This window comes from Epinephelus moara, chromosome 14 (assembly GCF_006386435.1).
Source record: "Epinephelus moara isolate mb chromosome 14, YSFRI_EMoa_1.0, whole genome shotgun sequence".
NCBI classification, from domain to species: Eukaryota; Metazoa; Chordata; class Actinopteri; order Perciformes; family Serranidae; genus Epinephelus; species Epinephelus moara.
Window position 1 is genome coordinate 20,729,353 of NC_065519.1, and position 13,771 is coordinate 20,743,123.

The window sequence follows — 13,771 nt, forward strand, 5'->3', positions numbered from 1 at the left end:
GCTCGTTCGCCCAATGACCAGCCGGCTTTGGTCGAACACTGATGACGCAGTTCAAGCATGCCTGTGAGCGGAGGATGTTGAGGTGAGCTCTGAATGTGAATTTTCTCATTGTTAATAGCGGTTTATTTAACCTAAAATTGCTCTCTAACACTCGTTATGTATTTTTTTTAACTTTTATTTTATGTAACCGCCATGTTTCTGTCATTTCAGGCTCCTCTCTAGGGTTTTTACACAAACTCAAAGTAACATTAAAGCTGCCGCTGTGCACCGAAGCTTCCGCCCTGCAGCCTCATTGCCAGCCTCAGCTTATCCTGGCTTTTCTGTGAACCCCATAATGGAGCCCAAGCTGTACCGTCCCCCTCCAGAGGTCCGGGGTATGACCTCTCTGGACAAAGACGCCTTCACACAGACCATTACTGTCCCAGCTCTACGGGTGCCCACTGGGGTCTTAAACAAAGTGGTAAAGAGCTTGAAAAAGTCCACCATCCAGCGCCCAGGGGTGCCCAGGGTGGTGCAGGATAAAGAGGAGAGTAGTGACTTTCGTTTAGTGTTGTTGGACCCCCACAGAGTGTCCTCACCGAGCTCCTTCAGTGAAGCTGAAGCTGAGGCTCTGAGGTCATTCAGTGTCCCCGAGGAGCTGCAGCACTATGAGCTGCGGCTCACCTACCACAACCTGAAGAGTGAGGAGGTGCTGGAGGCTGTGCTGCCTCAGGGTCAGGACGTGACCTCTGCGTTCAGCCGGGTGGGACACATTGCACACATGAACCTGAGGGATCACCAGCTCCCATACAAGAACCTCATAGGTGAGAGGCAGATGTTGTAAGACAATAGCCTCAGTACAGAATTAAAGGAAACTCCATGATAAGTTTTAATAGAGGAAGGAAAAGGTTTCAATACCTGCTGTGTCAGACACTACAGAGACTCACATTCACTCATATAACCTCCCTTTACTAGTAACTGATTTAGCACAAGTTAATCGACTCTAGTCTGTGTCCTCCAGTATACTTTGGACCTTATCTCTTAAGTTCCTCCCATAATAATTTGTCTTTTGGCTTCAGTGCCTCTTGTCACAGATCGTACAAGTCTCTGGAAGTTTACAGGGGGGGTGAACATCATTCTTCCAAAAAATACCCCCTCATTTAGTGTTTTGATGACGGTGATGGAGAGCGTTATCCCACATGTTGCTAAAAAATCTCCCATAGCTGTTCAGTAGTGTTGAGATGTGGTGACTGAGGGCCATAGCATGTAACTCACATCATTCTCACATTTATCTGTCACTATATCAGTTTGAAGTAGATGTTTGTTACTGTGTGCTTTCAAAATTATCATTGCAAAAAATACAGGTCATAGTGGATGTTCAGTAAGTCAAGTTTCAAGCACACACTTCAGGCCTCAATGTAGCTTTAATGCATAATGTTTTGATCTTGTGTGCAGGCTCAACTGTGATCTGCTGTCACGTGAGCAATCAATTCTGAAGAGGAAGTGATGTTGACGTTTTATCAGTGCTCTATTGTTCAGTTTTAGGCTGAAACACTTTTTAAATCAGCTCTCTGAAAATTTTGCCTCTGAAAGTCTGATAAATGTGTAGTTTTCGGAACATTAAAGGACCATGGTTTCACAAAGAAAAGGTTTAGGAACTCATATTTATTGCTAACTTCATGTCTTCTCCGTTTGCAGGTCAAGTCATCATGGACAAAAACCCAGGGGTTACCTGTGTGGTCAATAAGACAAACATTATTGACTCCACTTACCGCAACTTCAAGATGGAGGTGTTGGCTGGAGAGGAGAACATGGTCGCCAAAGTAGGTTAAATCACAGATGTGCAACTATTTTAATGATTCACATGCACTATCATATGACTGTTCATTTGTACAGACATTCTTAGATCTAATCAGATCATTGACTGATGGTTGATAAAACCTTTGTGCTGCAGGTGAAAGAAAATGGGGTGATATATGAGTTTGATTTCTCTCGTGTCTACTGGAACTCCCGGCTGAGCACAGAGCACCAGCGTGTGGTGCAGCTCGTGAAACGTGGAGACACTGTGTTTGATGTGTTTGCTGGTGTTGGACCTTTCGCCATTCCAGCTGCCCGCTTGGGCGCCAACGTCTTGGCCAACGATCTCAACCCGGAGTCCCACCGATGGCTGCAGCACAACTGCAAACTCAACAAGGTGGAGAAGAAAGTGAGAACCTTTAACCTGGACGGCAGAGCGTTCATCCAGGGGCCTGTGAAGCAGGAGCTGCCCGCGCTGCTGAAGGGAACAGCCAGCATTCACATAGTGATGAACCTGCCTGCTTTAGCTCTGGACTTCCTGGATGCATTCAGAGGCCTGTTGGACCAGGAGTCTCCCTGTGATGAGAACCTACCCACAGTGCACTGCTACGGCTTCTACAAAGAAAACGAGCCTGAGACAGATGTGGTGGAGAGGGCCTCCCGCAGCGTCGGGCTCCCACTGAAGGGCCGCTGCTCTGTGCATTTTGTGCGTAATGTAGCACCCAACAAAGATATGATGTGTGTGAGTTTCACACTCCCTAAAGAGGTCCTGTTCAGCGCTGATCAAGAACTGACAGGTGAGAGCTCACTCATAACACAGTGAGGACTATAGTTTGACTTGGTCCAGACCTTTGAATTCGCCCACTCCACTGAGGAGCGGTAGTGTGACATGAAATAGCAGTTTCTCGGTTTAAATAAAAGTTGATCCAGTCAGCACCACAGCCGCTAATCACACCGCTAAACGCTGCTGTCGAAGCTGTTTTATATCAGCGTGTCTTCTCAGTGTCACCCGTCATCGTAGTTTGTTATACTTACTCTGCGTCACTCTTAAAAACAAATCAGGTAGGTTGACATGGCAACGCATCAGTGCGGACTCTAGTGTTTGCTTAGGGAAATTCGAATCCCCTTTCCCAATGGAAATCGGTCAGAGTGGACGCAGTGTCAGACTGAAAATGGAAACTGAGTGTAAGGAGTTGACAAATCTGATATGAGGCAAGAATTTAGTAAAACTAGAAAGACACTGAGCGAGCACATACCTACACAAATCCACAATGCCTCATCTTACACTGTTTATTTATTTATAAGTAACTGGGTTGCTCAGTTCTTAGATTTTTGTGTATTTTACCACTTAGACAAGAGCTGAAAGTCAATTAATCAATCGATAAAAACGGTCTCTTTAAATAAATGATTGAGTCATTTTTTTAAAACATAAAGTATCTGTTTCCAGCTTCTCAAATGGAAGTGATATCTGCTTTTTTCTTGTATTAAAATAAACTGAAGTTCCTTTGGGCTGTTTGACAAAAACAGAGTGTCTACAGGTCCTTAATAAATCTTAAATTCAATGTTACAACAGTAAGGCCTGAAAGGTATTTAAATAGTCTTAAATGTAAATTTGTGAGGTCGTAACTAATACAAACATTTAATCTAATTTCGTTTATCCATTTTTTTATTTCTTTTTGTGAAAATGAATGAAGGCTTTCTATGTAAAAGTCCACATTTGTAATTTTACCAACCTTTAAATAAATTATAATATTGTCATTTTACTTCATACTTGCACTTACCTGTTGGCAAAATGTGGATTGACTTAACTCACTCTAAAAACCATAGTCCTACATAACACTTACCTCTGCCTGCAATGCTTAGATAAATAAGACATGATTTTTTCTGTCATAAATTTGGTTAAAAGGTGTCTTGAACAGGTCTTAAAAAGCATTCATTCTAACCGTCTGATACCTGTAGACACCCTGAAAAAAGTAGTTTAAATATTTCCACCTTCAGCTGTGAGAAATTGTGATTTAAAATCTTTCACTGTTTTGACATTTTACTATAGTTATTTAGGATAATCAGCAGATTCATCGGTGATGAAAACAATCTGTTGTTGCAACTGTCACACATTCCTCAGAGCTGGGTATCAGTATTTGATAACTTTAATTTATCATCTGAAATAACCCAGTATCAGGTAGTATTGACACTTCTCCAGTCAGAAGATACCTGCATTTGAACCTGTTTGTACCCAGATCTAGAAAAATTGACTTTGGTATGGTTTTGCTCGCAGCCAGTCACTGCAAGCAATTTAATGGGTAGTGTAATTGGCCCGCTACTGCAGCAGCTAAGACCCAAACAGTCTGTGGTGTGGTGAAGTCAAACGCAATGTATTAAATAATTTGAATGCCTGTAAAATGTTTGTGCGTAAAAAAACTTGTAAAAGTCACTTGGATGGGGAGGAGTGGTGGTGGCATTTTACACAACTGGATACCTCCAATTATGATGGGCATCGAATGAAGTAGTCAAAAAGGTATCAAGTGATACCAACACTAATAGAGTACTTAACTGAGCATATGAAGTACACCATTACGTCAGAGTACCTCATTTGACAAATGAAGTACCCTTTGCCTTTAAACACATTAATTATCTGCAAAGAGGCTTGATGAGGACACAAAGGCAAAATTTATCTGCATTTGATTGGTGGCTGCTGTTTATTCCCCGCCCTGCTGAGTACCGTCACTACTCTTGGAAGCAAAGAAATGTGCTGGAGTAATTGTACCTGTTGCAACAAATACATAATAATATGTGCCACAGAATAAAAAAGAGAGTAATGTTTTAACGTTTCCCACTGAATTAGTACGAAGTATTTAAATGAGCTCTAGTATTCACACTGTCACTGCTGTTGTGTGTGCTGTATGTGTTATTGTCCTGCCGAAAGGGCCAAAAACAATTTTATTACTTGGTGGACAATACAGTTTCACAATATTCAATTCTAACCAGATTTGTGTTTCCTCACAGAGACGTCAGGAGAACCAGCTCCAAAGAGACAGAAGTGTGAAGAACCTACAGATTCAACGTAATCATCACATCGACCTGCTTCTATTATGAATGCAATGAAGCGTCTGAGTTGAAAATGATTTTTTTAAGTTGTTGTTATTTTTACAAACTACTGCTGAGGCTTTTATTGAAGGTGTTGGTGAATCATGACCCTACTTCAAAGACTTCATTTGTTCGTACTAGAACGTATTAGAAGTATATTATTCAGAGCCTGACCCCATGTGTTAAGTTGTTTCAGTTTAAATAAATCTCTGAAAACATGAACAGCTTTTCAGTGTTCACTGTGATTTATTTAAATATAAAAATAACACAAAATATAAAAAGTCAATAACATCGTAACAGAAAAACAGTCAGAGCAGCATCTCTCACAGCAGCTTTTACCCTCTCTGTAGCGGTGCAGCTTTTATAGTCCTTTCAGTCACTTTCCTAACCAGTGGCCGTCTGAGCTCTGGATGTGCTTCAGCGTCTCAGAGGAACAGCCCACTGAAAGCATCCTGAACAGCTCGATGACACGCCAAAGCCGAGCTGTATCCTCCAGCTGTGTCCTGAGGCATGGCAGCCCGCACGTGGTTCAGATACCTGAGAACACACAGAGAGCCCTGGTTAGTAACAGCGGCGAGCTATTTTGTAAATAATGTGACTGACTGGCAGCCCGAGAGCTGCTTTTAAAAACTAGTTCCTGTGAGTGTAACCTGAGTGTGAGTTTATTCTTCATTAAACCCACACTTGAAGTTATTTTTTCTGGCTCTCCGCAACCCTTTGGCCCTTTGATGAGATCAAGGAAGACAGACGTACCCGTACACTAACACTGGAACACCTTGTGCCTAAAAGCCTCTCCAACATGGCTCTATTAAAGTATTATGGGTGTCTTTTATTTTTTAAGTGCTTACAGATGTATCCTGCCAAAGCCCCTTTTCAGGTTCTTAGGCAAAGCCAAAAGTCACTGTTTATTTTCACATCGGTGCACAGACAGAAAAACAGTGGAGCTGTTAATTCAGTCCCCGCAGTGATAGATGCCCCTCCGCTCATGAGGTGTGTGTGTAGTGGGGGGGGTTGACCTGTGTCCCCACCCACTGTAATCCTTCCTCCACTGTTGTGTGCCATCAAAGAGTGGACACTGGGACCTGCACACATGTTCTGTACTGCTTTCTTGTAGCATCTTGACTACAAAGCTAAAAAAGCAAAGTCCTCCAGCAACTGAGACAACACGTAGCCTTGCCTGTCAATACTGTCCCCCCCCCCTCACCCCCCCTCCACCCTGCAGAAATCAGAGTCCTGGCAGAGAAAGCTAAAGCCCTCACACGAGTCTGGCTTTGTGGCCCCTGTTCCTGTGAGCTGGGGGAAACTTCAAAGTGAAACGGGAATCAAGAGCACAGACAGCCCTCTGTGATTTTTGTGCCCATTCAAGCTGCTTTACAGAGTAACCTAACACCTGTGGTGAGGCTCAGAGAGACTGAGAGCTGAGGCGCGCGCACCCGCGTGTGTGTGTGTGTGTAGATGAGAGATGGACAGGGAGAAAAAGGTGTTGGCAACAGATCATATTTTGCTTTGTGTTTTATGATTCTATAAGTTGCTTTGCTCCTAACACAATAAAGCCTTCACTGAAAATATAAGATGAAACATATTCACCAGCATGACTGTGACATCATCACATCAAGTCAAACGTTCATCAGGTCAAACACTCATGAATATCACACACCGAGTCAATCTGTGGAGGCTGCAACATTGTCAACTACTGAATCAGTCGCCAACTAATTTGATAATTGATTAATTGGTTTAAGTCAAAGTTTGAGTCAGTTTAAGAAGTCAAAAAGTCAAAATTCTCTGTGTCCAGCTTCTTAAAGGAGCAGTGTGTACATTTTAGGGGGATTTAGTGGCATCTAGTGGTGAGGATTGCACTTTGCAACCAGGTAAAACTTCTCCACGTTAGAGATCCTTAAGTGTTCAACGGTAAGGAGGTATTTAGTGGGAGCCAAATTATCCACAGAGGTCTCTAACACTCCACAACAAACAGACCAGGTGATTAGAACCGGCAAAAACACTGATTAAAGCAGTTTCAAGTTACAAATCTGTGATTCTCCAACGCTCTCATTGCAGAGCAGCTACAAACTACCATAGCTGACACAAATACACTAACAGCCCTGTTTAGTCCCAGTGTTTGGTTTGTCCATCGTGGATTACTGTAGAAACATGATGGTGCAACATGGCGGTCTCCATAGATTAGAGTTGTCAAAAGTATCGATACTCTGAAAAGTATCGATACTCAAACGCTGTATCTGGATACAATACTAATTTACAAAAGTATCGATACTAACAGTGCTCGCCACCTCAGCGCCTGTCGGGTGTGCGTGATGGGTCCGACGGACACGAGCTGTGCAGGCAGCGTCTGGCAGGCACAGAGCCCTCGCTGCAACCCGGCTTGTTGTCGTCGCATGCACACATTTCTGTTGCTGTAATATGGCCAGCGCGGCTGCAGGAGGATCAGAGCAGCCAGTTTTGGTCAAAAATGATAAAGGAAAAAGCGCTCTTTGGAAATATTTAGTGAAGTGAACACAGCACGCTGCAGACGGCAGGTACAGCCCCTCCCCTCACTAGCAGCTGAGCAGCTGGTGTCGCCAGCATCAAACTAAAATATAACTTCTAACGTTAATGTGGGAGCTAAGCAGAAAACTTTATCAGTCATGCCCGTCTGTAACATTAATAGACAATGTTAGTTTAACAGGACAACACAATTATGTGTGTCTGAAAAGTTATGTTAACTGTAAAGTCACAGATTGAAGCTGAAAAAACGTTTGGTTTCTCCCGTAACCCCTGGTTCTCTGATCACATAGTGAGGTAGAAACAGGAGCATCCTGAGCCTAAACTACCAACTCTATTTGATCAGCAACGAAAATATGGTGCCAATTCACCAGAAGCACAGAAAATAAACAGGGCTGTAGATAAATACATTTGTATGGACAGATCTTGTTTCTGGTTGTTATTTATTTTGGGGGGATTTTTTGTTGTTATCATTGATGTTACTGTTCTGATCTTTATTTAAAAAATGACATGCCTCTTAATTTTTTGCTGCTGTATCGAAAATGGTATCAAGTATTGAATATTTTGCTGGGTATCGATATCGAGTTTGAAATTTTAGTATCGTGACAACCCTACCATAGATGAGGACCATCTCCTTGTGTAGATATAAAGAGCTCATTCTAAGGTAACAAAAACACAATTCTTATTTCAGGAGATTATATACTAAAGAAAACATGTTTATATTATATTCCTTCTCTGACAATATATCCCCCCTAAATCCTACACACTGGACCATTAAATGTGAATATTTGCTGGTTTCTTTGATCTTCTGTGACAATAAACTAAACGTCACCTTGGGCTTAGGTGAACACTGATAACAATTTTTCAGCATTTTCTGACATTTTGGAGAGAGACAAAGTCCTTCACTTTCTGGTAGAGCACCATGGGCAGTGACTGACTCAGGATGTTTGAAGGGCAGGGGCGAAAAGGAAAAAAGGGCACCTACCGCATGGCATGGGACCCCATTGGTGCACATTGGTGTATTTTATAAACATAAAGGGCAGCCAAAAGGGCACATCCTCTCATTCTCACCACTCAAGAGGGCACTTTAGCGCAGCGTTTTCAACCGAGGCGGCACCCTGACCCCCCTGGGTCCATCAGTGACCATGGAAAAAAAATATGTACAGTAGGTAATGTTGAGAGACAAATACATATGATGTTTCTCATTTTAAAAGATAATTTTGCATGTCAAGAAAGTCGCAAAGTACAAGACTACGCAACTATGTAATAAGAAGAGTTACACAAGTGGCATAGGTGATGTCATATGTCACCCTTACTGAAGCGGTGCGTTTAACTCTGCCCCCCCAATCAGATTCTTTTGGGCATCTCTTTATGGTAAAGTTAACTTGCAGAAAATCTGGCTAGCTGGGGACAAATTCTGTCTTATTAATAAAGTTAAAGGGGTTTCCTTTAGAAGATTTCATCAAGTACGTCCAAACAAAATAAGACACTGGAGAGATTTAGAATTGATACTGGATATTCTTGAACTTTCTGTGAACTGGGAAAAGAAACAATCTGTCATATGTTTGATCACTAGAATATTTTGGGTGGATGTTCCACTTTATATAAAAAGAAAAACTGAGAAAACAATTCAGTCACAGGATAAAGATTTTTTTTTTTTTTTTTGTACAATTAATTTTACTTTTGGGAAAATTCCTCATTCAGAAGAAAGACAAATATTAAGCAAAATTACACTTCTCTGTGTTTATGTTGCTTTTACATTATTTTTTTTAAATTCTTTTACTTTTCTTTCATTTTTCTCTGTATATATTCACCCCTGGTATGGGTACTTTTGTGTGTACATAACGCTGAAATGTTTAAGTATCTTTGTTTCTTTAATTAAGAATAAACAAAAAATAAACAGAGGACAAAACAAACAAACAACAATGACAGTGCATTTCTTACTGGAATGCAAGTAATGGGTCTTGCTCGTTATGATAAAAACCAGGAGTTGCTGGATGAAATACATCAGGTAAGATCATGTTACACTGAGCGTGGAACGTAGCTAAGGTACCTAGCTAGCTCACTGTGTAAGTGACATACTTTGAGCAAGAGGAGACGTGTAGTTAACTGAGTGGTTTAAGACTAAATTAAACAATAATCTGACTAACTGACTTTCTTGAACTGCAAAATTATCTTTTAAATGGATTAACATCACTTATGTAATTCATGGCACAATTAAAATATGATTTGTTTCTTGGTGTTTACGACTGTATATTTTTTCTGAAATAAGGTCCCATGGAGGTCAAACAGAAGGGAGGGATTTCACCTCTTTACAGATCAAACTAATCGATTAATCAAGAAAATAACCGACAGATTGATCAACAATGAAAATACTCATTAGCTTTAGCCCAATCAAACAGTCATAAACATCACACAGGATGACCTTGTCCTGTTTCACAATAGACAATGAAAGTGAGAGGAAGAGCAGCACGAGATGCCAATCAACACATCTCGCGCACAAAGGCCACTCATCACCCACTAGAGAAACAACACACAAGTTCAAAACAGGAGGCCCAGTGATTAATAATAACTTCATTAGGCCCAAGCTGCTGTAGCCTGTCCTTCAGAGCACTTGAGGGAGGTCTTCTCATATGGCTTCCTGCATCAGATGAGTGCTATCTATTGATTATATTGTACTGGGCCTTTTTAATGGTGAAAAAAGTGGGCTATTTACAGCCCGGCTAAGTCTGCTCTTCCTGCTAATCTAATCCCCAAGCTACTCATGTGGTCATTCCTTCCAAGAAAGCTGAGAGCTCTGTGTAACTTTATACCTGCCTGCCCCTAAGGAGAGGGAGAGGGGGAGCAAAAAGAGAACATGAAGGAGAGGGAGGAGGAGGAGGAGGGTGAGTGGAGAGGGGGTGAGGAGAAAGAGGAGGGAGGATATGAGGTGAAATCACCTTTGGGTATCATCATCACAAACTCTCTTCTCTTAAACCAACCCTGTCTGCCCTCTGTTCACCCCTAACACTCGAGGTTAGTTCAGTTCTGCTCCATTAACTCAGCGGCCATATCCGCATCTTCCTGTAAAGGCCAGCCGCATAACGAATACACACACACACACACGTCCAGCTACAAAAGAAGCTGAAAAGATAAACTCGACTCTTTTCACATGACTGTACCTGACAATGCTGAGACATTGAGAGTGGACCGACAACAGCTTAGACGTGCAACAACATGAAGTGCATTAAAAGTGTGCAGCACGCTCGCCTGCAAAAACATGGCAGGCTCTTTACACGGCTTTCAATCATAACACGAGATGCAACACACACACACACACACACACACACACACACACACACACACACACACCATACCCATGATTCCTACAGTTAACAGCAAGTTAGACTTTTAAAGACTTTATTAATGCCTGAATGAAATTTAAGACTAATTTCATAATAATTAATGGAAGAGGACAAAAACATGAACCAACGTCAATTAATTTGGGTTAGGGACGTTTTTCCAAAATGTTTATTGTTACAGAAAACTTGACTTTTTATCTCGTGGTGGAGACGAGGGTAGAACAGAACTGGGAAATACACAATTTTGTGTTTTTCACACTTGATTCCCATCATGCTAAATTTCAAAAACTGCATTGGTTTCAGCCATGTTCCAAAGTTTTAGTTAAACAGCCAATTTTTGTTGAATTTGCACGGCCCCACGTCGTCCACGGCAGTTGTTCCCAATCTTCTCCCTGAAGGGATGCCTATTCTATCACTGAGTAAACTGACGACCCCAGACTAAGTGACATATCTTATGGATAGTTCATATTACATTCAGTGCATAACAATAACAGTACAGGAACGCAATAACTGCAGGAACTTTACGTAAAACGAGCGATTATCATTTTTTGTTTTCGGGCGTTTATTGTCTTTTGTTGACAGGGTAGCTGAAGAGACAGGACAAATGGGAGAGAGAGGGGGAAATGACACGCAGCAAAGGACCACAGGTCGGAAACGCACTTGGGCCGCTGCAAAGGACTCAGCCTATATGTAGCTCACATTCTACCTTGCTGAGCTGGAGGTTCAAATCAAAAACCAAATCAAGTTTGTTTATATATACATTCAAAAACAACCAAAGTGCTGTACAAAATAAAAGAATGACACACAAATATATAGCAATATAAAATGTATTCAAATATAAAACAGAATAAAAGTGGTGACAATTACAAAAGTGAAAAAGATTTTGAAATACTAAAATATCAAAATCACTGCAGACAACCAAAGGCCATTGAAAACATGTACGTTTTAAGACTGGTTGCACCTAAAACAAGCAATTTGGATGGATGTTTACTTCCTGTGAACTTTACATCAGAGATGAGTTTTTCTGATATTTTTTAGCAACTTTTTAAATAATTGTCTGCCTGTATGATTTTTTTGAACAATCATACATACTTAAGAGGCTTCTTTTCTGACAAATTCTGTGTTTGCTTCTTCCTGACGCTTGACCATGTTCTAATATGGGACCCAGTGGTCCAGGGTACAGTGACGGTTGGCTAGCAGACAGTGGATTCTCTGCTCTGAGCATCCGACTGGAAACAAAATATGAGTGTTTTGGCTCCACTATCCTGATCTGTGTGACGTTTATGTAAAAGGCATTCAGTAGATTATTTTGAGATTTTACAATGCAACATGACAAAACAATGATTCATAAAATCCTACTTACTATGTTCTAACATTTTTAAGACTTCTGAAAGACTAATTTAAGAGATTTTAATACCAATAAAGGCCTTATTTATAGATTAATTAATTCAATGTCTTTTAAGACTTTTTAGGAATCTGCGGGAACCCTGTATACCCCTCTGAAACAGATGCCTTGAGACCATTTTGACGCTACTGTTTCAATCTGCTCTCACAGTCTCCACGCCCTCCTATCCCATCACCCCCCCTCCATCCTCTCTCTCCCTTTCTCTCTGAGGACTGGACTGCCTTTTGTTCGCAGAGCCCTGAAACCCAAGCCGTGTCGGCCGGTAACATCTTTCACTCTCCGGGCCCCACTGGAGCATTAGCTGCAACTCGATATGGGTCTTTTCAAAGCCTTGTATTATTGGGTAAATATGGGTCACTTTGGACTGGCCCATTATGTCGCTTGGGGGGAGTGGGAAAAGACGAGTGCAGGTGATGAAGACAACTGAATGACACAGTATGACACACTATGACAGTGTGCGTGTCAGACTGCAATTGCCACAAGGGAATATGACAGGGGCTTTCCATTAGTATACACACTCAAAGGAGTGATATATGTTTTTTTCCCTCAGATAAACATCTCAGCATGAGTGTCAAATTCAGATTCTCAAAAGAATTATAGATGCTAAAGTGCTCATTTTATTTTTCAGCCTCGACTCATACCATCTGCTGTTACCCCTTTCTCTCAAAAAGCCATGTGCAGTTGGATCAAAACTGTTCAGAGCCAACAGCATTTTTCCACTTGAGTCTGGAACTCTGAATACCTGGGCAATGTCTCCTGCTAATGCTAATAACGGTCAGAGATTTTCCTGACGGGACCCCGAAAGTATTCCCCACTCTGGCTGCCTGGAAAACACAGCGCAGCCCCATCTCTAATTCAAAGTGAAAAGATAAGTGGTGAAATGTTCCGGCGGGTTCTGCGTGATTTCCAGCTGAGAATGTGTGGCTCCTCTTTTTGTTTGGATCGTCGACGCTGCTGCGGAACAGAGGGTGTTTGGGTTCTTCAGGGAAAAAGCTAAGAGGTTGGGACTCTGGAGGGAAAACAGCCGATATCAGACGGAGGTGCAGGCTCTGTTGGGCCTCTTGTCTAGACTCCATGTGTTGGCTGGAATTGGATTAAGAGGAGCTGTGGAAGCTCGGGCTTGATGGAAAAGAAAAGAGGCCTGTAATGCTACAATGGCTATTTCAGCAAGCCGACACTTAATCAACATACAAACCACAGAGCAGACGCACGGGACAATGGAGCAATCTGAATCAGTCTTAAACAATGTTTACTGTAGAATTACTGTACGTGGTTTGGCTGCTTACTTACATCAAGACTTAAAGGATACTTTGCTGATTTTCAACCAGCTTTATATCATAACATCGGTAGTATGTGTAAATAAACAGTGGTAAACATCACCCAGATCTCCCTGCTCATCTCTCAACTTAAGTCCACCAGATGACTAGGGCTGTTGCTTCAACTACAGATTGTGCTTTCGTATATACAGTGGTGTGAAAAAGTGTTTGCCCCCTTCCTGATTTCTTACTTTTTTGCATGTTTTCCACACTTAAATGTTTCAGATCATCAAACAAATTTAAACATTAGTCAAAGATAACACAAGTAAACACAAAATGCAGTTTTTAAATGAAGGGTTTTATTAATGAGGAAGAAAAAAATCCAAAGCTACATGGCCCTGTGTGAAAAAGTG

At 41.6% G+C, this 13,771-nt stretch overlaps 2 protein-coding genes across 2 annotated transcripts in view; one reads left to right on the forward strand and one right to left on the reverse strand.

Annotated features, from left to right (window-relative positions):
• The first annotated feature begins 27 nt into the window (after positions 1 to 27).
• trmt5 (tRNA methyltransferase 5) lies at positions 28 to 5,080 on the forward strand. Its single transcript, XM_050061934.1, has 5 exons — positions 28 to 82; positions 211 to 803; positions 1,678 to 1,802; positions 1,934 to 2,573; positions 4,780 to 5,080. The coding sequence occupies exons 1-5, from the start codon at positions 42 to 44 to the stop codon at positions 4,839 to 4,841; spliced, it is 1,461 nt and encodes a 486-aa protein (XP_049917891.1). The 5' UTR covers positions 28 to 41; the 3' UTR covers positions 4,842 to 5,080.
• Positions 5,081 to 5,086: 6 nt separating this feature from the next.
• Positions 5,087 to 13,771, reverse strand: part of mnat1 (MNAT1 component of CDK activating kinase) — a 50,180-nt gene continuing 41,495 nt past the window's right edge. Inside the window, exon 8 of the mRNA XM_050061935.1 lies at positions 5,087 to 5,397. Coding sequence (XP_049917892.1) covers positions 5,286 to 5,397 — 112 coding nt within the window. The 3' untranslated portion in view covers positions 5,087 to 5,285. The remainder of the gene's footprint in view (positions 5,398 to 13,771) is intronic.

What these genes read in the sequence shown, in the direction of transcription:
- trmt5 (XM_050061934.1), top strand. Translation starts at nt 42, where the DNA reads ATGACGCAGTTCAAGCATGCCTGTGAGCGGAGGATGTTGAG. An exon ending in TGTGAGCGGAGGATGTTGAG is followed by an intron (nt 83 to 210) that starts GTGAGCTCTGAA and finishes CTGTCATTTCAG; the next exon opens with GCTCCTCTCTAGGGTTTTTA. An exon ending in AGGAGAACATGGTCGCCAAA is followed by an intron (nt 1,803 to 1,933) that starts GTAGGTTAAATC and finishes TTTGTGCTGCAG; the next exon opens with GTGAAAGAAAATGGGGTGAT.